Source organism: Wickerhamomyces anomalus, assembly GCF_001661255.1.
Source record: "Wickerhamomyces anomalus NRRL Y-366-8 unplaced genomic scaffold WICANscaffold_1, whole genome shotgun sequence".
In the NCBI taxonomy this organism is placed as follows: Eukaryota; Fungi; Ascomycota; class Saccharomycetes; order Phaffomycetales; family Wickerhamomycetaceae; genus Hansenula; species Hansenula anomala.
In genome coordinates, this window is record NW_017567110.1 from 107,554 (window position 1) to 130,688 (window position 23,135).

General features: G+C 31.8%; 13 protein-coding genes across 13 annotated transcripts; 6 read left to right on the top strand and 7 right to left on the bottom strand.

Annotated features, from left to right (window-relative positions):
• Positions 1–3,258: 3,258 nt before the first annotated feature.
• WICANDRAFT_81856 (uncharacterized protein) lies at positions 3,259–4,011 on the top strand (the record flags this gene model as incomplete). Its single annotated transcript, XM_019185301.1, has 1 exon — positions 3,259–4,011. The coding sequence occupies one exon, from the start codon at positions 3,259–3,261 to the stop codon at positions 4,009–4,011; it is 753 nt and encodes a 250-aa protein (XP_019040785.1).
• A 2,850-nt stretch (positions 4,012–6,861) lies between these two features.
• On the top strand, positions 6,862–7,468 carry WICANDRAFT_86471 (uncharacterized protein). The gene has a single exon (XM_019186046.1). It carries the CDS (start codon positions 6,867–6,869, stop codon positions 7,233–7,235), a length of 369 nt encoding a protein of 122 aa, XP_019040786.1. The 5' UTR covers positions 6,862–6,866; the 3' UTR covers positions 7,236–7,468.
• A 1,338-nt stretch (positions 7,469–8,806) lies between these two features.
• WICANDRAFT_59665 (Zn(II)2Cys6 transcription factor domain-containing protein) lies at positions 8,807–10,270 on the bottom strand (the record flags this gene model as incomplete). The annotated part of the gene is made up of 1 exon (XM_019182852.1): positions 8,807–10,270. The coding sequence occupies one exon, from the start codon at positions 10,268–10,270 to the stop codon at positions 8,807–8,809; it is 1,464 nt and encodes a 487-aa protein (XP_019040787.1).
• A 570-nt stretch (positions 10,271–10,840) lies between these two features.
• Positions 10,841–12,367, bottom strand: WICANDRAFT_75791 (Zn(II)2Cys6 transcription factor domain-containing protein; the record flags this gene model as incomplete). The annotated part of the gene is made up of 1 exon (XM_019184261.1): positions 10,841–12,367. The coding sequence occupies one exon, from the start codon at positions 12,365–12,367 to the stop codon at positions 10,841–10,843; it is 1,527 nt and encodes a 508-aa protein (XP_019040788.1).
• Positions 12,368–12,651: 284 nt separating this feature from the next.
• WICANDRAFT_59667 (Zn(II)2Cys6 transcription factor domain-containing protein) lies at positions 12,652–14,121 on the bottom strand (the record flags this gene model as incomplete). The annotated part of the gene is made up of 1 exon (XM_019182853.1): positions 12,652–14,121. The coding sequence occupies one exon, from the start codon at positions 14,119–14,121 to the stop codon at positions 12,652–12,654; it is 1,470 nt and encodes a 489-aa protein (XP_019040789.1).
• A 536-nt stretch (positions 14,122–14,657) lies between these two features.
• Positions 14,658–16,130, top strand: WICANDRAFT_75793 (Zn(II)2Cys6 transcription factor domain-containing protein; the record flags this gene model as incomplete). The annotated part of the gene is made up of 1 exon (XM_019184262.1): positions 14,658–16,130. The coding sequence occupies one exon, from the start codon at positions 14,658–14,660 to the stop codon at positions 16,128–16,130; it is 1,473 nt and encodes a 490-aa protein (XP_019040790.1).
• Positions 16,131–16,214: 84 nt separating this feature from the next.
• WICANDRAFT_17217 (uncharacterized protein) lies at positions 16,215–16,619 on the bottom strand (the record flags this gene model as incomplete). Its single annotated transcript, XM_019180733.2, has 1 exon — positions 16,215–16,619. A coding segment is annotated over one exon (405 nt), but the record flags the coding sequence as incomplete, so codon positions are not given.
• A 467-nt stretch (positions 16,620–17,086) lies between these two features.
• Positions 17,087–17,506, top strand: MRPL51 (mitochondrial 54S ribosomal protein mL43; the record flags this gene model as incomplete). Its single annotated transcript, XM_019182854.1, has 1 exon — positions 17,087–17,506. One exon carries the CDS (start codon positions 17,087–17,089, stop codon positions 17,504–17,506), a length of 420 nt encoding a protein of 139 aa, XP_019040792.1.
• Positions 17,507–17,820: 314 nt separating this feature from the next.
• WICANDRAFT_75796 (uncharacterized protein) lies at positions 17,821–18,987 on the bottom strand (the record flags this gene model as incomplete). Its single annotated transcript, XM_019184263.1, has 1 exon — positions 17,821–18,987. One exon carries the CDS (start codon positions 18,985–18,987, stop codon positions 17,821–17,823), a length of 1,167 nt encoding a protein of 388 aa, XP_019040793.1.
• A 401-nt stretch (positions 18,988–19,388) lies between these two features.
• Positions 19,389–20,087, top strand: SCP1 (Scp1p; the record flags this gene model as incomplete). The annotated part of the gene is made up of 3 exons (XM_019184264.1): positions 19,389–19,582; positions 19,631–19,697; positions 19,752–20,087. 3 exons carry the CDS (start codon positions 19,389–19,391, stop codon positions 20,085–20,087), a joined length of 597 nt encoding a protein of 198 aa, XP_019040794.1.
• PEX22 (ubiquitin-protein transferase activating protein PEX22) lies at positions 20,084–20,581 on the bottom strand (the record flags this gene model as incomplete). Its single annotated transcript, XM_019181144.1, has 1 exon — positions 20,084–20,581. The coding sequence occupies one exon, from the start codon at positions 20,579–20,581 to the stop codon at positions 20,084–20,086; it is 498 nt and encodes a 165-aa protein (XP_019040795.1).
• A 211-nt stretch (positions 20,582–20,792) lies between these two features.
• Positions 20,793–21,972, top strand: RAD17 (Rad17p; the record flags this gene model as incomplete). The annotated part of the gene is made up of 2 exons (XM_019182855.1): positions 20,793–20,967; positions 21,023–21,972. The coding sequence occupies 2 exons, from the start codon at positions 20,793–20,795 to the stop codon at positions 21,970–21,972; spliced, it is 1,125 nt and encodes a 374-aa protein (XP_019040796.1).
• Positions 21,973–22,218: 246 nt separating this feature from the next.
• On the bottom strand, positions 22,219–22,650 carry RPS12 (40S ribosomal protein eS12; the record flags this gene model as incomplete). The annotated part of the gene is made up of 1 exon (XM_019182856.1): positions 22,219–22,650. One exon carries the CDS (start codon positions 22,648–22,650, stop codon positions 22,219–22,221), a length of 432 nt encoding a protein of 143 aa, XP_019040797.1.
• Positions 22,651–23,135: the final 485 nt, after the last annotated feature.

Here is a 23,135-nt window from a genome sequence, read left to right on the forward strand (position 1 = left end):
AGACAAAAGTAGACAATTTTTTTTAAAATTAGTAAACACCAAAAAAAAAAAAAAAAAAAAAAAAAGTGTGCGATAACCAGATGAGCCCAAAAATGGATTTGAAATGGGATTTATAGGGGTTTTTTGTTAGTTAAGGGGTTGTTTTGAGTGAATTATTATGATTTTATGGGTTTTTTATATTATTATTCTATTTTTTTGTGTATTTATAGCTTAATTTCTTATGTCGTTAGCCAAAATGAAGTTCATCTCACTAACCTTAATAAACAACAAAACAGTATTTAAACCACCTTAAAGTTGAGTTAAAAGAATAAAAAAAGACATTTCAATATCCTAATTTCGCTAATAAATCCATAAATTTTATTATCTCATCACTATTCCCACTATCCTTCCCAATAATCAGCCAAACGGCCTTCAATTTCCAGATTACATCCGGGTAAATCGCCCGTAATCAAACTTCTAGAAGGCTCCATTTTGTTGAAAATATAACGACATCGAAATCACCAAAATTTAGTTAACTTCAATTCAATTCCAAACAATCAAAGATCAAACAAATTAGAAAATGTCTGCTGATGAACTGAAAGCTCAAGGTAACGCTGCGTTTGCCGCCAAAGATTTCGAAAAGGCAATTGAGTATTTCTCAAAAGCCATCGAAGCTGCTCCAACTAATCATGTCTTGTACTCAAACCGTTCAGCTTCATTTGCCTCTTTGAAACAATTCGATAAGGCCTTCCAAGATGCACAAAAGACAATTGAAATCAATCCAACATGGGCAAAAGGTTATAGTAGAGTTGCAGCTGCTGAATTTGGGTTAGGTAAATTAGATGATGCTGAAAAATCTTATGAAAAAGCTCTTGAATTAGATTCATCAAATAAACAAGCTCAAGATGGTTTAAAATCTGTTCAAAACGCTAAATTAGCTTCAAGTGCACCACCTTCGGATTTAGGTTTAGGTAAAATATTTAATGATCCAAATTTAATTGAAAATTTAAAGAAAAACCCAAAAACTGCAGAATTAATGAAAGATCCAAGTTTAGTTGATAAAGTTATTAGAATGAAAACCAATCCACAAGCTGGTGCTCAAGAAATGATGTCTGATCCAAGATTAATGAATATTTTGGCTACTTTATTGGGTGTTGATTTAAATGATGATTCACCAGTTGGTGCTCAAGCTAATGCTGCTTCTTCTGCTTCATCCTCATCAGAACCAAAGAAGGAAGAATTACCAAAAGAAACTCCAAAACCAACTCCAAAAGAAGATGTTAAAGATAAAGATGGTGATGTTAAAGTTGAAGATGCTCCAGAAGATGATTCTAAAACTAAAGCTGATGCTGCAAAAGCTGAAGGTAATAAATTATATAAATCAAGAAAGTTTGATGAAGCAATTGCCAAATATAATGAAGCTTTTGAAATATATCCAGATGTTACATATTTAAACAATAGAGCAGCTGCAGAATTTGAAAAAGGTGATTATAAACAAACTATTGAAACATGTGAAGAAGCTATTGCCAAAGGTCGTGAACAAAGAGCTGATTATAAAATAATTGCTAAATCATTTGCCAGAATAGGTACAACATATTTAAAACAATCTGATTATCAATCAGCTATTCAATTTTTTGAAAAATCATTAACAGAACATCGTACACCAGAAGTTTTATCAAAATTAAGAAGTACACAAAAATTATTAAAAGAACAAGAGGCAAAAGCATATGTTAATCCTGAAAAGGCTGAAGAAGCAAGATTAGAAGGTAAAGAATATTTCACAAAAGGTGATTGGCCAAATGCTGTTAAGGCATATTCTGAAATGATTAAACGTGCCCCAGAAGATGCTAGAGGTTATTCAAATAGAGCTGCTGCATTAGCAAAATTAATGTCATTCCCAGAAGCTGTTAAAGATGCTGAACAAGCTGTTAAGATTGATCCAACTTTTATTAGAGCTTATATTCGTAAAGCTAGTGCAGAAATTGCATTAAAAGAATTTTCCAAGGCAATTGAAACTTTGGATTCAGCAAGATCAAAAGATGCAGAAGTTACTAAAGGTGCAAATGCTAGAGAAATTGATCAATTATATTCCAAGGCATATTCTCAAAGATTCCAACCTTCAGCTAATGAAACTCCAGAACAAGCTTATGAAAGAGCATCAAGAGATCCAGAAGTTGCAGCAATTTTACAAGATCCTGTTATGAATAGTATTTTGGGTCAAGCTAAAGATAATCCAGCTGCCTTACAAGAACATATGAAGAATCCAGAAGTTTACAAAAAAGTTCAAGTTTTAATTGCTGCTGGTATTATTCGCACAAGATAAGAAGAGTCGTCATAAAATCTATAATATTTCATATTGCAATTCAATTGTAGATGACTATTGATCTTGATTTGTAAGATACGTCATGAGTCTACCAACGGCTGAATCAAACCGATCTTGTTTACAGTGTGCAACGTTTTTTGTTCGTTATCTCCCTGATCACGCTTTTGAAGGAAGGGCGAAGTTTAAAGTTTAAAGTGTCACAAAAAACGAGACAATACAATGAAAATGAAAATGAAAATGAATGATGAGATGCAAATGAAAATACGTTAGATTGATGACCAATTTACACGTTTATTGTATCAATTGGTTGGTGGAAAGCATGTAAAGGTATTGTTCCACGTGTAGTGTAGAAGTTTTGGTGCTCATTGTAATTCCCATGGTTTTAAGTGAAGTTATCAATTACGGATCTTGGAGGAGAAAAAGGGTCTCTAAACATTTTTGAAGCCGGTAGATCTAGATTTAGTTATTGAGTTGAGATACATTGAGAGCCTTGATCATGAGTCTTGGACAAACTGATGAAGGTCTTTTCAGTGACCAGAACTTTGTCCAAGAGTCACATAAAACAATGTACCAGAGTTGCAAGTAATTAGTGGGTGTACACTGTGATTTGGTTGAATATCCACCTTCAGATACACATCACGAGGTCTTTTGACTACCAAGAATTAGAGAGAAAAAAGTCAAGAGCAATTAATTTTGAACATATTCAAAAGTCAGAAACTAGTTCAAAAATAGTACATGGGAAATTATGAATCAAGAAGGGTCCCAAACACAACTGTCAAGATTCTGACAACCGTTGTACCAAGATACACTCGGTGCATTCTCTGCCGATGTACAGCCGTTTCAATTGCAATTTATTCAATTTTGTAATGAAATTGTAGCTTCAAATGCTAAGAAATTATGACGTTGAAGTTATGATCAGACCGGTCCGAACACCGATCCGATGAGCATATAAAGAGATGAGGAAGCCCAGTATTAACGAGAGAGTTGGGTACTATTCCAGCTGGACAGCCATCGAATATTACATGTTTAGGAGACTCTCAAAGATATTACATCCACTCAATAACAACAACAGCAGTGCTAAGGTCCAGTTCTCGTTTCACAAAGGTGAAAACAATCAATTCTTCCCATACTTGTGCTCAGATATCTATCATGATGACCAAGATATAACAGATTCAACAACCATTGGTGACCATAATGATGGTTTTAAAGTCCATGATCAACAACAAATGAAGATTTGTCAAGTCAACATCCATTCGAAATCAAGTTCTGGTGTATTAATCATTTTAAGACCCTTGGATTCAGATTTATTAAAAGAATTGGAATCACTTTTGGACTCAATTCAAAATGATCAATCAATCAATCCTATAAGGTTGAAAATAAGCAAAGTATCAATTCCAAAAGATGTGGAGCTTGAAACAATTTTGAAATATTTATTGAAAAATCCACCAAAAGAGTTCAATGTTACATCTACAACATTAGGTAATGATGAACTTTCCCTGTTCACAATCGTCAAGAATGTTGACGATGACATTAAAGATGTTTTAAAGTATCACAATCAGCTCAAATTAAAACCACTTAGGTCAATATTGAATTCATATGATGTTGAACATATTGTTGATAATTCTAGATTTATTGAATTTCAAGAACAATTACCTTGTTATAGTGAATTTGAAAATGGATTAAAGCTTCCAAAGTATGAAATGACTTGAATGTCCTTTTTAACATCTTGATATTATTTTTGATAAACTACGTGATTTTTTACACTCTTTCAACCTATTCAAGTCTTTAATTTAGACCAATTTTATTAATTTTATGATCAAATAATGAAATGATGAGATAATGAGGATTAATATACAGTATACAACAATTATAAATTCAATGCTTGTATTTGTAGCTGAATGAAATTATAATAAGGCTCTCTTTTGAAAAGTTTGACTGCAAGATCCAACATAAGTGTAGTAGCAGATGTTCCTGTATTTCCAAGCCTCACCTTAATAGCACACCAATGTTTTGACATTTTGGTATGTGAATAAACAGACCAAAAATGACATTTCCATTTTGCAAAATCTTGGGTGTACTACAACATTTCAATATGACCTCTAAATTTAAGTAAGCCAAATGGAGCTGATACATGGGCCTGTTTGTGTTCACTCAAATGCTTTGGACATCAAAAAATTTCACCAATATTAGAGCACTTACACTTTCCAATTCAAACACACTTTAACCTCACAATCCATACACTAATCAAGCATCTCACACTGTTAATAGAAGCTTCGACCATAAAGCATTCATAGACGAAAAAGTTCACCGTGTACATCTTAATCAATCGGAAGACGACGTCCCAAACAGTAAAACATGATCAACTTTGAACAATAATAACCCGAAATATGTTGAAATACTAGGGTCTCATACTTTTATACAATTATAATTTCACAAATCAATATTGTTTAATTATTTTTAAGTATATGCATGAGATCAGCCAATTATATAATATAATTGATTAATTAATTTATGGAAGTTTATAAATTATAAAAACCTGATTTTAATTTAGGGTGAGTTTTAGTGGGTATTCCTCAACAAGAGGCGAGTCCCACACTGTTCCGTGGTGGAGAATAGGTTTCTCAGTTGGCTGAGAAGGATATTATAAGGAAGCCTGAATTCCAACATAGCGAGAAGCCTACAATCCAAGCGGTTCGTGCGTAATTGCATTCCTCATCCAAGTTCATCAAATACATCAAACTAAAAAAAAAAAAAAAGTGATCTTATATATAAAATTGAAAACAAAACCCGCAAAAACCGTCTTTAGAGTCCGGGGACAATGTCGATTCTTACTAATTACGTGCCTACAATTTTAATGGTAGCTTTAGTTTTCTCATAGCTCAACTCTAACACCTTCAAATATCGCCCTAAAGTTGCCATTTTTTGCCTAACAAATCGCCTTTTTTCGCGGATTTTTGTTTACTTTTCGTACTAAGAAATTAGGTAAGCTTCAGAAATTGTCTTTAGACTACCCAAAAACACTCGATTCTTATTGACCAATGCTCTAAGAATTCAATGCCACCCTTACTTTTTCCATAGCTCAACTCCTTCAACTTCAAAAGTTGGGCTAAAGTTGCCCATTTTTGCTAACAAAATGCTTTTTTTCACAGATTTTTGTTTACTTTTCGTAGTAAGCAATTAGGTAATCTTTGTTGACTTTTGTCTCCAATGGGAAGGGTTTGTGCCCGGGACTCAGTGATCGAAAAATTGAAACTATAGTCCAGCGTATAATAAACTGCTCGATAGTTCTACAGTGGTACATACCAAAGTCTCTTCAGGCTCAGCGTTTACTTACTATTCGGTTGGGCGTTTGTTGGATAGTGCATACTTCTACTCCCTTTTTCCAAAATGAGTTGCTGACTGGTTGAGAATCTAATTTGTCTGTTTAGAAAATTGTATGTTTCCCTATTATTCGTTGGATTTAAGCTATATTTTGATGCTGGTATTCTTCATGGAGCTTTCACCGATACCTATTCTCTATAGAATTAACCTTTAGCTGTTTCGCTTTACTCCTTCTCCCGTTTTGAGTGAGCTTTGAAGTCCCATTTCAACATGAGTTGCTGATACCACATGAGAATCAATTATGGTGACCATGCTCTAAAGCCGTCCGCTTAGTTGGTTAGATGTTTCACCATTATTCGCTCGATATGAGGTACACGTTGGTGGTGGTAATTTTTCAGTAAGCTCTAAAGCTCCCGGTGGTTTATTATGTACTCATTGCTATTCCAGCCTACATGACTTTTGAGATAACCTGGTGGTATTGAGTGTGGTTCTGGCTTTATGATGTTGATGTTGCTACAATTTACGAGGTTTTTGTTGGTATTTATGCTCTGTACCTTACTGTTGGTCTTTCATTGTTTAATTTTACGTTGATGCTGGTATTTTTTTCAATAAGAGCTAAACCTCCCAATGGTTCATTATAACGTCGAGTGCTTTACTGTTGGTCTTTCGCTGTTTCATTTGTCAATTGTTTCTGGTGTCGCTTCAGGTTTACTCTTGATGTCAGACCCAACTGATTTGCTTCTTCGTCAGCTGACCAGAGTTTATTGAAACATATACATGGGCTCTCTTGCTTGATGCTTAAAATGGTGTTTTGTTTTTTGATGATTAGAACCTTTGGATACTTTAAGTGTCCTTTTTATAACCAAGGACTACTGATTATGTGTGAATGCAAATATCATGAGTGTGGGTCACCAATTGGGCCTAATAATCCATTATATTTGCAGCTGGTGTTGGTGTTCTACCTTTATCGCTGGATAATGCTCTTTCGAAGGGTCATGGAGTCATGGTATCATTCTTCACCTCAGGCAATAGTAGTCATCAGGTGGGCTCAAATTATTGGTTCTACTATTATTCACAAATGCTATAACTAATATTTATTGTCATCGATCGTGAGCTTAGTATCTGGTCTATGCGATCTTGATACCATACTGGCATTAGTGTCTGACCATTGTTTTTGCTTGAGCTTCTTTTCCTATTCGTTGGATGTTGAATGTTCATCTGTTTGATTACTTATAATGCCTTTATGCGCTCCTCTCATTTCATTCGTTTTGAAACCAGCCCCAAGGAAGCCTATGTTGGTGAAAAAGCTTCATTTCCTATTTATACCAAGCTGTTCCTACTGCATAATGGCTCAATGATTTCACCGTTTCCCTGGTGTCAGATAGTCTCAGGTTTGCAACTTTTGTACAAAGAGTTATCAGAGAGTCTGTATTTGATGGCTTCATATCAGGCAGTGGTATTAGTACATCTACAGTTAATCTGGGTTAAAACCCCTACATTTCTTATGTTTGTATGGGTGTGTTCAATGGGAAGCCAAGGTGCAACTTCAACTTCAATATTAACGGCATCACCACGAAATGTCCAAAGCCCCATATCTGGTATAAATTGGTGATGACCTAGCTGAGGTCATGATAAATCAAATAAATACAAATGTTGGGGGATCTGAATATTGGATGTTTTTAATACTTTCTTTGTCGTACATGATCTAAATGGTTCCTTGCTTCAATAGGAATCCTATAGCCATTACCAATTGAATTATTCAATAAAATTTTAATTTGGTTCAATGGTAGGTGTCTTTCAGATACTGAGCTTGAAGAAACGAACACAATGAGCATATATTCGGTCTTATTTGAGACGTTGCCCAACTGAGATTCCGCTTTCAATAGTTTTTGCTTATTTCCAGATGTTTCTTTGGCTCATTTCAATAGCTTATTTTCCAAGAGTTGAGATTTAATAGACGTGCTAATTTAAATGAAATTCAACTTTGAAATGAGTATATTAGACTGGTCTTAAAATCGGTATTCCATATCCCAGTGATTCATTGACGTGGGACTTTTTCATTATTTGAACCAGTGATCGATCTATTTGATTTGAACGCTATGAATTCGAGAGTGACTTCACGATATCACCAGTCTATTTACAAACCTACTCATCATTCTATTTTCAATAATATAAATCAGTCTGTACATCTCATTTTTGTACTTCACATAATCCTCCGGCATCGCGCAGTATCTTACAAAGGGACTTTCTCGAACCCGACACAAAAATTTTCGAGCAAAGCGAGAAAATTCAAGACACTTGTATGATATAATTTTTTAAATTAATTCTATAATTTATATTAATTCGAAAAGTATATTAATAATTAATATAATATTTCTGTAATTTATTATTTAATAATAATGAATCATTGATTATAAGGAATTTAAAATAGGTATTTCTGCGAGTAAATTATATTGTTGTCCAAATTAGTTGTTATATACTGGTGACAAGCCTGACCGCGAATATCCGACTAACTCCTTATATAGAAAGAAAAGCAGCTAGCCAAAGAAAGCTACAAGATTAAAAGATCACTTCTAAAGTGAGGCTCAATTAATGAAAAATGAGATAAAAAGCAGGCATGTGTTTAGTCTATAAGGTAGGATTAGTTAAATAGAGAAAGAGTGAAGAGAAATAAGACTAATTAATCTACATCTAAAAGATCAAGAAGATCAAACTGTCATAAAAAAATAATTGAACCAATGATACACTATTGAGGCAGAATTCTATTTCAATTTATTAGCCTTCGCACTCAAAATAGTGATCACAGCCCTTTTATTGATGAAACTTCACTAAGATAATCAATTAATCATGATTAATAACAAAAGAGTTCCATTGAATGAAATTAACACAGTATGGTTAAATACAATTTAGTGTTATGCCATTCGGTTTAAAAAATGCCCCAGAGATATTCCAACGAATGATTGATATTCGAAAGTAAAAGTTAAAGGAAGAAAACAGAAACAATGAAAAAATCAATAAAAAACAAACAATAAACAAGTTCGCGAAAGGTCATGTGACTTGTACTGGTCACATGAACTACAAGCTTAAGCCTTAAATTATTAAAATATCATTCAATCATTATCATAATTTTCTAATTAAATCCACTATCCGGTTCAGTAATACTTCGGTTTCAAGCAATATCTATCAGTTCAAGAAATATTCAACTGGTTCACCAACATGTTCAATGGCACTCAATTCAAACCGATGATTATATTTACTTCTTGCTTTAACCCATCCGTAAATATTCTTATCAACATCATCTTCCCATTCTCCATCAAAATTTTCTCTTGAATGACTAACGTAAAATTCCAAAAATTCATTATAAACCCCATCCCAATGGAATGATTGATGATGAAATATTGCGCTTAAACAACAAGCATAAAATAAAATCTTCATGGCAATATGATCTTCTTTCTTTATTAAATTAATATAGTCAATATCTATTGACATATAGCTCATTGATCTGCAAAGGAAAATGGTATAAGTGAAATAAAGTGTTTGATGACATGCATTTTCTAATTTTGAAAGTGCAGTTTGATAAGTAAATTGTAATAAATCAGAAGCATCAACTTTCTCACTAATATAATTTTCAAGATGATTTATGAGGAAAATTTCCATATTCTGATAAATTTCAATGTATTCCTTCAGAGGTATAAATGCTGGAGCAAATACTTTTGAAAATTTAGTATTTTTAACCATTGGTCCATATTTATCGAAAATTTGAATAAAATTATTAGCTACTAGCATATGGTTAACCAACGAGCTATCCTTGAGTCTTGTCAATCCAACATTCTGCTTAGGTCTCGGTAAAAGAATATTTGAAAAAGCACACAATTTTTTAGCAACAAGTATTTGACCTAAAATATCTTTTGTTTCATCTGCATTTAATGCTTCATCATCAATCATTAATTGGTACATTTCTATCAATTCCAAAGTTTCCTTCGTATATCTTAATGTTTGCTTGGTTAAATTGATTGTATATGGAACCAGAAGATTTGATTTTTGATCCTCGTTCTCAATATAAATCTCTTGACTTTCATCATAATCATAATTTGCTAATAATCTTGCACTTGTAACAGAATATAAGGCATACTTAATCAAATCTGAGCAAGACCAAAGCTTTGGAATCTCTTCTCTCCAAAATTGAGAGGCAATCATATCCACACCTTTAACAGATAAAAAATTCCCTCCAAAATCAACATAAAGCTTTAATAACTGTAATTCAAATTTTGAAATATTTAGTTGAAATGAAATTGAGTTTAGTCTTTTCAAAGGCTTGTTATCAATACTTGTAATTTGATTCTCCACCACAGTTGGTGTATTATCTGGTTGCTTCCTATTAGCCTTTTGACTAGAATTTTTAGATTCTTTCACTTGATAAATACATTCTTTACCAGTTTGTATACAATATTCACATTCTGGTTTATCTTCATTACATTTGATTTTGAGTTTTTTACAATTTGTACAACCATTTTTGGATCTTTTCTTAACTTTGACAACAGCTTGAGTATCTGAGAAGTTGGTTATCACATTATTATCCAAGTTAGTTTTTGGTAGCAAAGGTTTGTAATTTCTTGTCCTTTTATATCTTTTGTAAGAGCTATTCATTGTATTTAAGTGATTAATTATGATAGGATCCAAGTTAAATTCAGTAATGATCGCAACTTTTTATTAAATTACATCTTTTGATGAGGAAGTTCAAATATGGTGATGATTAGAGATGTTTCACAGTCGAAAAAATAGTGTAACACTAACCCTTTTCGGCCAAAAAAATTACGTAAGCGTTGGGAGTTTCCTAAAATGGATACTGCAAAAATTTTTCTCAACACTATTAGTGTTGAAACACTATCCTGAACACTATCCCTTTTGGGAATATCTGCTATCACGAAAAATAGGTCGACAACCTTAGAATTCTACATTTGGAATTTCCTTCACTATTTTTTGTGAAACGACCTTTTTTATTTCCGCAGTACTTCCATTTCGATACATAGTGCAACACTAATTTTTCGACTGTGAAACATCTCTATTATTATATAATCGCTAACGGATTTCGGAGTGAAATCCGAGAAAAGCGAGATTACTGACACTTTCAAAGTGACAGACAGCATAAACTTTGAGAAATCTAAAAAGTCTTTAAAACTACGTTTTTCAAAAAGATTCTATTGTATTCTTCATTTATTAATATTGTGTTGATTTTATACCAGTGTCTATCTCCGAAATCCTTAGCACACCAGGAGGGACCTTATCAACTGGCTTTCCAACATATTTAAGAGCATTCAAATCAAACCCATAATTACATCCAGCTCTTTTTTGAACCCAACCATAAATATTCCTGTCAACTTCATCTTCCCAACTTCCATTAAATTTATCTTTGGAATAATTCACATAAAATTCTAAAAACTCATTATGAACACCATTTCTTTGATAAATCTTATCATGGAATATTGAATTTAAACAACATGAATAAAACATAATTTTCATTGCGATGTGATCTTCATTTTTAAGCAAATCTAGAAAATCAGAATCCCTTGTAATATAAACTAGTGCCCTAAATAATGAAATTGTATTTTGAAAGTAAATTGTTTGATGACATGAGTATTCAAATCTGGATATAGCGGATTGATAAGTAATTTTAAAATCATCAGAGGGATCAAATTTATCATTGACATAATTCTTCAAATATCTTATAAAGCCCAAGTTGACATTTTCAACTAATAGTTTATGCTGGTTGATTGGTATTGCTTCAGGATCAAAGATACATGCATATTTTGTGTCCTTTAATAATGTTGAATACTTGCTAAATTCTTGAAAAGTTTTATTCGTCACAGACATAAGTTGAAACAATAAACTTTCCTCAACTTTATTGAATGTTTGATTGTGCTTAGGTCTTGGTAAAATAACTTTTGATCCTACAGCAAGTTTGTTTGCAACAATTAACTGACCCAGGATATCTTCGGATTCATTTAAAGCACCACCATACTGATCATCAAACATCATTTGATACATATTGATTAATTCAAATGTCTTCTCAGCATATCTTGAAGCTTGCTCTCTTAGGTTTATTGTAAAAGGAATAATTGGATATGAGTTTTGATCTTCATTTTCAATATAGATTTCCTTACTTGTATCATAATCATAATTTGCCAATAATCTTGCACTACTTGCTGAATACAACCCATATTTCACTAAATCTGAACAGCACCATAGTTTTGGAACATCTTCCGACCAGAATGTATGAGATTCTTTACTAACATCTTTGAGGAAGAAATTCCCACCGAAATCAATATAACATTTCAAAAGTTGTAATTCGAATTTAGAAATGTTCAATTGAAATGAAACTGAATTCAATTTTTGTAAAGGTTTATTTAAAATACTTGGCATGGGTACAACATCTTTTATGAGATTAGATTGAATATCAATTACTTCACTTGACTGACCCTTTATCTTTGGTTTTGTGTTTTTCAACAATGGATAAACACATTGTTTCCCCGTATGTATGCAATATTCACATTCAGGATAATCTTCATTACATTTGATTTTCAACCTTTTGCAATTTGTACAACCATTCTTTGATCTTTTCCTTTTTGGCTTTGTAATAGTTTCGTTATTATTGAAGTTGATTAAGCCTGGACCACTGAATAATGTTTTGTAGTTCCTTCTTTTTGGTTTTGATGGTTGTTTTATTGTTTTGATGTCACAACTCATTTTATCAGCTAAAACACAAACACTTTCAGCACCAACAACTGGAATTCACTTTGAATTGAGTTCCTTTATAGCTTTAGCATCAAAAATAAAAGAATAGAAAATTCGACTAATCGCAAAAGAAGGAGTTTTGAGCTCTATTTAATTGCAAAATGAACAAATAAAGGCAGCTGACGCTTAGGTAATCGCTAAGTATTTTTGTTGCTCTAACCGTGCTATCAATGACACGTAGTGGATGGCAGCATACAAAACTTATAACTTCATAAACTCATTACTATTTACATATGCTAATTATGGTCGTGCGAAAGCAAGATTCCAGCTTCAAGAAACTTATCAACAGGTTCACCAACATATCTCAAAACATCCAAAGAGTAAGCCCGATCACTTTTTGATCTTGCAATAACCCATTCATAAGCGTTTTTATCAATATCATCTTCCCATCCTTCATTCTCGTTAAATTTTTCCCTAGAGTACTTGATGTAAAATTCCAAAAACTCATTTTGAATACCATCTCTTTGATAGGATTGATAATGGAAAATTGAATTCAAACAACAAATATAAAACATAATCTTCATTGCCGTGTGATCTTCTTCTTTCAAAAGGTTAACAAAATCATTATCCATAGATAAATGGACAACTGCTCTAAAAAGGGCAATTGTATAACGAAAATATAATGTTTGAAAACATGAAGCTTCCAATTTTGAAATAGCAGACTGGTAAGTGATTTGAGAATCATCCGAAGCACTTATTCTTTGGCTAATATAATACTCCAAATGTTTAACCAAAACTATTTCATAATTATTGAATTTTCGATTATATTCTTCAATAGGGATTGCTTCTGGCTCAAAAACACCTGAATATTTTGATTGTTTCAAAAACAAAGAATATTTATCAAAACATTGAAGTGATGCTCCTGTTGTGGTCATAAATTCAATTATACTTAAATCTTTAACCTTTGTTATTTCTTTAATTTTTTTTGGTCTTGGTAAAATAACTTTTGAGCCCACACTCAATTTTGTTGCAATGGCTAATTGACCTAGCAGATCCTCTGTCTCTTTTGAATCAACAGATTGACCATCAATTAATAATTGATACAATTCAATCATCTCCAATGTTTTTTTAAGGTATTTCAAAGCTTGGTCATTCAACGTTATTGTAAAGGGCATCGCAGAGGTTGAATCTTGATTTTCATTTTCAATATAGATTTCCTTACTTGTATCATAACCGTAATTTGCTAGTAACCTAGCACAGCTCACTGAATATAAAGCATATTTGATCACATCTGAAGAACACCATAATTTCGGAACATCATCACACCAAAATGAATAATATTTTGACGACGTTTCAAGAGAGAAAAAACTTCCACCAAATTCAAGATAGAATTTCAAAAGTTGTAATTCAAATTTTGAAATATCCAATTGACATGTTGCTGAATTAATTTTTTGCAAAGACTTGTTGGATAAACCTGTATCAGTTCTTTTTTGTTGATTACTGATCGCTAATTTTTGATTTTTTTTAGCTTTTGAAGTCTCACTGTTTAGATAAATGCAGTGTTTCCCAGTCTGTATACAATATTCACATTCTGGTTTATCTTCACTGCACTTTATCTTCAATCTCTTACAGTTTGTACAACCATTTCTTGATCTTTTTTTAATTGGATTTGGTGCAAACTCATGGGATACGATATTCAACTCATTTGTCTTGGGGATTAAAGCTATGTAGTTTCTCCTTGTACTGGATGGCAGCTTGTGGTCCATATTTCTCACCAGCTTGAGTCTCGAGAAGCTCAAATAATCTCATCTCAGCTTCAAACGGTTGAAAAGTTGAAGAAAGCTTCTTATTAATAATTTAAGGCGTCTTGGTTATGTAATCGCTTATAAATAGATATGCTGTATATACCATGTTGATGGCACGTATCCAATGGCAGACAAGAAGAAATCCTGGATAACGAAGAGAATACACAAGAGGATGTAAGATCAGCATTTGAAAACTCTCATTTGTATAAACTCAAACCTCTCAAACAGATTGCAAATCAGCTGTTACGACACTGAAATAGTGTGAGAATAGTTCTCTGTCATCTAAATACGTGTCAGTATTACACTGGTAGGAGCAGCATAATTTAGGCGATTAGCTAATCTGGGGATTGAGTATAATTCATCAGCGCAAATAAATTTGAATGAAACCATCTTCATTTGTTGATCTCATAGGCGTATTATATTGTATTTAATGTTAAAAAGCTGTTGCTGTGATTGTTGTTGTACTTTGTTGTTGTGAGAGTTCCTGAAAAGTGTTAATGGAGATGGAGATGATGACGAACTCACCAGCTATATCAAAAACTAGAAGAAATTATAGAGCTTTAGTACCAAAGTCTTCTATTGTCAATGTTGATATTGAATGCATGAACAAGCCAAAGCAAAAGAGATCAAGGAATGGTTGTTTAAATTGCAAAAGATTAAAGATTAAATGCAATGAGAATAAGCCTGAATGTGAATATTGTGTTCAAACAGGTAAAGAATGTGTTTACAAGGTTCCCAATAGAGTTCAAAAATCAAGAAAAGAAAATCAAATTTCTGCTATTTCTAATGAGCCATTACAAAAACTAAACTCAGTAGCGTTTCAATTAAACATTTCAAAATTAGAATTACAATTGTTGAAATTTTACATTGATTTTGGTGGGAATTTTTTTTCAATGAAAGATTTTAATAAAGATTCTTATTATTTTTGGCGTGATGATATTCCAAAATTATGGTGCTCTTCAGATTTGATTAAAAATGCATTATATACAATAAGTAGTGCAAGATTATTAGCAAATTATGATTTTGATACAAGCAAAGAAATCTATATTGAAGTTGAAGATCAAACTTCAATTCCAAAGACGCCATATAAAGTAAATTTAAATAATCAAGCAATGAAGTATATGAAAGGAACATTGGAACTGATTGATATGTATCAAAGAATGATTGATGATGAAACGATTAATTTAGAGGAATCAAAAGAACTTTTAGGTCAATTATTAGTTGCCAAAAAATTATGTACAGGTTCAAGAGTGATTTTACCAAGACCAAGAAATAACCACAAGTTTACCAATATCAAAGATAGTTACCTATTGGAGCTTATGTATTCAACTAATAAGTTTCTCATTGGATTTGGTAAATATGGTTCAATGGTTAAAGAAACTCAATATTCAAAAGTTTTCGATCCAGAATTAATACCACCAAGAGATTATATTGAAAAATTTCAAAATCTTAAACTTGGAATCATTAAACACCTTGAAGATTATATTAATGAAAAAGCTGAAGGATTTGACGTTTCACAAATTTCGTATCAAACGGCCATTTCTAGGTTAGAGAATTCATGTTTTCAAACTTTATATTTCACTTATACAATGGCACTATTTAGAGGAATAGTTTATATGTCAAGTGATATTGATTATGTTCACTTGTTAGAGCAAGGTGACCATATTGCTATGAAGATTATGTTTTATACATGTTGTTTGAATTCAATATTCCATTGTCATTCTTATCATAGATCAGGGATTCATAATGAGTTTTTAGAGTTCTATGTGGATTATGCAAAGGAGAAGTTCGATGGAGGTTGGGAAGATGATGTTGATAAAAACATTTATGGTTGGGTGGAAGCAAGGGCTAGATCTAATTATGGATTTTCTTTGAATGCAATTGAGCATGTTTCTGAACCAGTTGATAATTATTTGGGAGATGATAATATACTACAAATTTCAATACTTGAAACTGAAACCTCAAATTGATTAATTGTAATTTTCAAATGAATGAAGTGATGATTTAATGAATAAATAGTGAATAAATAAAATAATAATATTGAAAATGCTCTTTCAAACGTTTGGGGGTAGGAAAATAGCTGCAACTTGATTTGGTCTTTCAGTAGCCAATAAATCAAAGTTTCTGACAGCACCTCTAGTATCTGAAATATCACATCTTATCCCCAAAGAATTTAAGAATTCTATATTTGTCTGACTTAATAATCTTGATTTTGAACCTAACCCAATAACAAACAAATCAGGTTGAGGATTGATTAATTTTAAAAAATTTAAAGAACTTTGTTCAAATTCCACTATAAACCCATTCTTAATATTATATTTCGGCGTGAACTCTAGAATTCTTCCTGATAATAACAATGCACTCTTATTTTGAATGATTAAACCTTCTGAGAATATGAATCCATTATTTGTAACTGATTGAACATTATTTGATGGTTGAGCAGAGCCTCCTAAAACGTCCAAATGGGATAAGACGTTTTCTTTTCTAATGATCCGTGTAGTGCTGAATAGCCTAAATTGACTCTTTAGGCAACTTCTAAACATATTATCCAATAATTAAGAGATTTCAGTGAAGTTTGATTTCAGATACAAAACAACATGAATTCAAAATCTGGAGAGTTCGCGAAAATTAATCAAAAGGTTGGTAAAAGTTGAGTTTTTGTATAATTCGAGGTTTAACTTGATCAAACTAATGATTAAATCGAATACTCAGCATATTTTAATTTATAACCAATCAACTATCTTTTAATCATTTTCTCAACGCTCAAATTGAACTTTTTAAACTCTGTGCACATCTGTGACACCGACGCTGTCACACTTGTGCAGTAGGTTTCGCGAATTTCTTCGAGGCCAAAAAAAAAGTTGATGAAAATTCAGAAAACTACTATCATTGATTAATACTCGAGTAAATCGCTAAACACCAAGAGATGCCTATCAAACCAATACCTCGTCTTCCAATCCTACGTAACGGTGTCGGTGCATTCGTGCTACCTTGCAAAAGAATAACATTACAATTTGATAAATGTGGTGGTAGCTCTAAAGGTTTAAGAGATTTCTTGAAAAAAAGATTAGATCAATATGCTTCATCAAATCCAAAAATTGAATTCAAAATTGTGGAAAAAGCTGGTCATCCAGTCATTAAAGGTGAATATATAAATGGACGTGAAAAAGCCATTTGTATACGTAATTTAAACATTGATAATGTTCAAAATAAATTAAATCTTTTAAGAGAATCAAGTGGTGAACAATTAAGACATACAAAGAGTAAAGTGGAAAGTTTGAATGAAAGTATCAGAGGTATCTGGTCTCCATTACATGTTGATCCAACAAAGAGACATAAAGTTTAGACTAGAGGGAGGAAGTGGTTGAAAAAAATAAGTGTGCATGGTTATGATTTTGTAAATAGGCAAATAAAGGATAAATTTATATTTAATGGAAACATAAGGATTGGATAATTTGTAAGCTACGCCATTAGTTTAATATGAGTTTTAAAATGTATGCAATATTGATGAATATGAAATGAATAAAAATAAATGTATGTAACCTAATTCCAACCGACAAATAAAAATGATATAAATAAAAGTGTTTCAAAAAGCAAATGAATATAAAATCAATAACTTTATAAAATGTATGGTAATGTATTGTAACTGTGCATGATTTATCAACTTGATCTCAATAATTTACGTTCTCTATCAACTCTAAACAGCACAGCTTGTTCAGATTGATTATAAATTAAAGCTTTATCATCTTTTGAAATCAAATTCTCTTCATGATTTAGTGAATCTTGAGATTTATTCAATGATTTATCCATTTTCAATATGGTCATTGATTGTTTTTTCTTTAAAGACTTGATTGGTGATGAAGATCTTGATCTTAATCTTGGTGAGGATGTATGTATTGACTTTGTTGGTGATGATGGGGGTGTTAATTTCATCGATGATGGCGAAGGTGGTGGTAATTGTGAATTCATTTTCAATTGTGTTAATGGTTTAGATAATATAGGTGGTGGTGCAGGAGTAGTTAACTTATCATTTGAATACCTTCTAACTGGAGATCTTGATCTTGATCTAATCCCCCCACCTGGGAATACTTTGACACCATTTTCAAAGTCTGAATCTGTACTAACATTTGGATCTATAATTTGATCCTCTTTGATTAATCCTAAAGTATTAACTCTATATTGTTCTAGTTTTGTTAATAATGTAGCTTTATAAATTCTATCAACTTGAACGATTTCACTTAATTTCCGAACATATTGTAATATAATATTTGCTCTATCATTCTTATTGAAATGTTTTTTATAACTTGGTCTTAATGATTTTTGATTTTGAATAATTTCTATCAAAATATCTGTCTTCATTATTGGATCAATTGAATGTTCAATATAAATATCTGATGAAATTAAAGTTTTCAAATATTCTTCATCAGTTGAATCTGGTTTTAAAACTTGGAATCTGAAATGCTTCCCCATATCATGGGATCCTGATGGAGGTGAATTTGATAATATACAGATTGATCTAAATCTATTTTTGAACCAATCAACCAATATTCTATGCTCATCAGTAACAAGTACCCTTTCAAATTCAGGTTTATTATAAATAGTGTCCAGTTTCTCATTATAACTATCTTCACTGTTACCATTCAAGTCATAAATCCCATTTTCATCATTTATAAAAGCTGGTAAATTTTCAATATCTAATCTTTTGAATAGATAAGTTAAAGCTCTAACTTTCAAGTCCAAATCATCTTCCAATTCTCCTTCTATATGCTGTGGAATCGTTATCACATTAGTGGATGAGTTTGGCCATAATGATTTTAAAAACTCCATTGTGTCAATGTCATGAATGTCAAGGGGTGTTTTGAATCAAAGGAATTGAAGGGTATAACTTTACTTCTCTTTTATCACAATTTTAGCCTGTCTGACCCACTGATGTATGCCCAGATAGCCTCCACTCGTCTCAGATCTATCCCAGGAACAGATAAAGAGAACACCACCAAGTTTGTTTTGGTTGTGAATGTGAGTTTCCGTTGTTGTTTGTTTTTTCTGATTTAAATTGATTTGAAATTTATTCGAAATGTAAACACACGCGCCACAGCCAGGTGGCCCGATTAGGTAATATACACACTAGCCACATCCAGTTCATCTGTGGCTGGTGCGGTAGTATTTTGAAGTGAAAAGCTCAAAATTCAATTGAGCCATAACAAATTGATACAACAGCACAATTCAAAATGGCTGAAGACCCTTATCAAAAGAAGGCAGATGTTTCCTCATTGGACCAGGATCTAAGGGAACTACGGAGATCAAAGTATAACAAGGATTTGGCTGATCAGGCAAAACAATGGATATTTGATAGAATAGGTGAATCCGTCCCACAACAGGAGGATTTGATAGATGTTTTAAAAGATGGTGTTGTATTGGGGAAGTGAGTAGTATATATTTCCAAAAATGATGCTCAATCTAACAATTGAAGACTAGCTAATGCCATTGCTGGTGAGAAAGTTGTTAAATACAAAGAGAGTAAAATGCCCTTTGTTCAAGTATGTTAATCTACAAATCAATTCAAACTAATCAACTAACATTTCTTATATCAGATGGAAAATATATCACAATTCCTAACTTTTGTAAAGAAATATGGGGTTCCAGAAGATGAAGTGTTTCAAACCATAGATTTATACGAAGAAAATGATCCAACAATTGTCTTGCAAACTATAGTTTCATTTTCTAGATATGTTCATACGAAAACACCTTCAATACCAGTGATAGGACCAAAATTGAGTACCAAACAACCACCACCTAAAGTACCAAAGAAACCTCAATTCTTGAATGATCCTAAATGGAGTTCTTTTGAATATGGTTATATGAAAGGTGCAAGTCAAAGTAGTGAAGGTGTTGTCTTTGGTAATAAAAGAAACATCACAAAGGATTAGTTGATGATATATGATAGTATTTTTTGATTAATATATGAGAAATTTTGTTCCAATTCAATAATTTCCCCAACATATCTTTGTAAATTTTTAGGAATTTCATAGTTTAAATCATCATTAACCACAAATATCACTTCACTGTTTAAATGCTTCACAACTGACCAAACACCGTCATTAGTAGAACATTCAATAATCTTGAAACTTATAGATTCATCAATTTCTTCATTTAAATCATCCACAGATAAGTTTGGAGGAATAACTAGCACTATATTGTCAGTTTTCAATAGAATTTCATTGATGGGCAGGTTTGAGGATATTATGGAGTCTGTCAAGATGATTGTGATTGGTTTCGAAGTGTATTTTGTAGTGATTTGTTCTTGTTCTTGTTCTTTATTAAGATAGCTTTGATAAAGAGCATAACCTCCAGTACCCAAAAGCACAACCACACATCCGATTAAACCCATTTTTTTGAGTCTCTTGCTATTAAAATTCGACATTATTCAATAAACCAACTATAAACAGCTTTTAAAATCTCTTTTCCTTTGATTTTGTCACTTTTTGGTGTCAAAATTTGTTCGAGAAATGTAAAATGGAGACTTTTTTTTCTCATCCAATTACACTTCCAAATCGAGACAATGAAAAACAAAAACAAAAACTCAAATACAAAACGTCAAAACAATAAAGAAACACACGCTTTCACGATCCCAAATGACCCAAGTTCACTCTCAAAATGACACCGACTTTGTGCTAAGTGCCACTACTCATTCTTTAAGCCATATTTCAAATATTTTAAGCTCTTTAACTGCCATCTCATCACAAGTTTTGGTGACAATAGATCAAGATGGGCTGAATTTCATAACAGAGTATTCTCATATATGTCGAGGTGAGTAAGAGATAATAAAGGATCATTATATTCAATTACTAATTGCGTTCTATAGCTGAAATCACATTGGAGAAAAGTCTATTCACAACTTATCAATACAATCCAAGTAGGCCTAATGTAACTAGAAGGGAAGATTCAGATACAGAAGAGTCAGATCTTGATGAACAAGAAAAGGATAAATTTGCTGTGGATTTAGTTCCAATAGTGGAAAGTTTAAGTCTTGCATCTAAAAATAACAACAATGGTAATAATTTCACTGCTGCTGCTTATGGTAATTCATCAACTGATTGTACAGTTTTCTATAAAGGTTCGGGATATCCATTTATTTTAATATTTGAAGATAATAAAATGATTGAAAGATGTGAATTTTCAACTTTCATTAACTTGGAATTAGAGGCAAATAATCTTGGTTTTGAATTAAATCAAAGAAACTTATTAATTGAAGGTATAATTAAAGCTGATGTCTTGTATGACGCATTAAAAGATTTAAAAGATATAGGTGCAGAAGAAATTTATATCTATGGTTCAAATAAAAATCATAAAACTAAATTTGCGATCATTTCAAAAAGTGATGTCGGTCATTCAACTTTATATTTACCAAATGAAAGATCAATTTTGGAAAAATTAATTGTGACAACAAAGAATAAGGTTGATATAAGTTGCTATAAATTTGCAATTTTCAACAAATTCCTCAAATCAATCAAATTATCAAATAAATGTAAATTTAAAAGAGATGAGAATATACTAAGTTTGAATTTATTAAGTTTACATGGTTTTGATTTACCAAAAAATTATACAGGAACAGTTATTGATTTCAAAATTTTACAATTAAGTGATAAAGATGAACAATTTGAACATCTAATATCTGATGATGAAGAAGAAGAAATAGAGCAAGAAGAATCACAACATTATCAATTACCTCCAACTAATAATAACGATTATCAAACTTATATTGATCAAGAAGAGGAAGAAAATGGTGGTATCGATGTTCCAATTTTCCTATGATCATGATTAGCTATCTCAATGAATTCATAATTTGCATTTGACTGACAACATGTAAAATAGTAATATTGCGATAGCGATTAATCATTTTAACCTTTGAAAATCTCAAAAAGTCAACTACATTTTCTTTTTTTTTGAAGAGTCTGACATCAAATTTGATTTAATATACAATGCCTCAATTTCAATTACTTTTATTTATGAATTTTCCCAAAGATTTTTACCATCTTTATTCCAATCTTTTCAAATAATTTATTGGTTAGCAAAGTGTTCTAATAAGATGTTACGTTCTTCAGAATCAGCACCCCAGTTCTTGATAACAACGACAGAAGCACCAACAACTTTTCTAGCGTTACCTTCACGGTCGATTTTACCTAAACCAGCCCATTCACCTAATAATTTAGCATCTGAAACTTTGATTAATGGGATTTTTTCTTCTGGTTCATTACATAAAGCTTCAACTAAAGTAACAATTGAAGCTTCAGTAACTGATTCACATAAAACAGCTAATTGACCTTCACCTCTTGATAAAGCTTTTGAGGATTCTCTTAAACCTCTAGCTAAACCATCATGGATTAAAGCAGTTCTTAAAACTGATTTTAAAGCATCTTCAATGGTGATTGATCCAGCTTGTTCTTCAACAACAACTTCTTCAACTTGTTCAACTTGTTCAGTGTCAGACATTTTTTCAAAATATTATTAATAGTAGTGTAGACTTCTTCGACAGATAAGAAAAGATTCTGCTCAGTACTATGGTTTTTTTAAACAAATTCAACATTAACGTTACAAGTTGGTGGAATTTTTTTTTTCAACCTTGGGAAACCTACTTGAAAAATTTCAGTGTTGCACGAACCACATGAAAATTTTCTTCTTCAGTGACGCGATCGGGTAATAAACAAAGTCACGTGAGTTTGATTAGGGCTGGGATTTATAAAGTACGTGAAGTCAATAGTAAATTCATTAAATTAACACATTTGAAAATTGTGTCATATATGTATATAGATTTATAAAATACCTGATTCGAGACATGATAAATTGAAGATGAATGGAACCCACTGAAGAATTAAATAATATGAGAACAAATATACATATACTAATAAAAAACACAAAACACCAGAATAAAGAACAAGTTGGAATTTGAAATGCAGGTCTATATCAAATAAACAAAC

Coding starts and splice junctions, on each gene's coding strand:
- WICANDRAFT_86471 (XM_019186046.1), top strand. CDS start 6,867: ATGCGCTCCTCTCATTTCATTCGTTTTGAAACCAGCCCCAAGGAAGCC.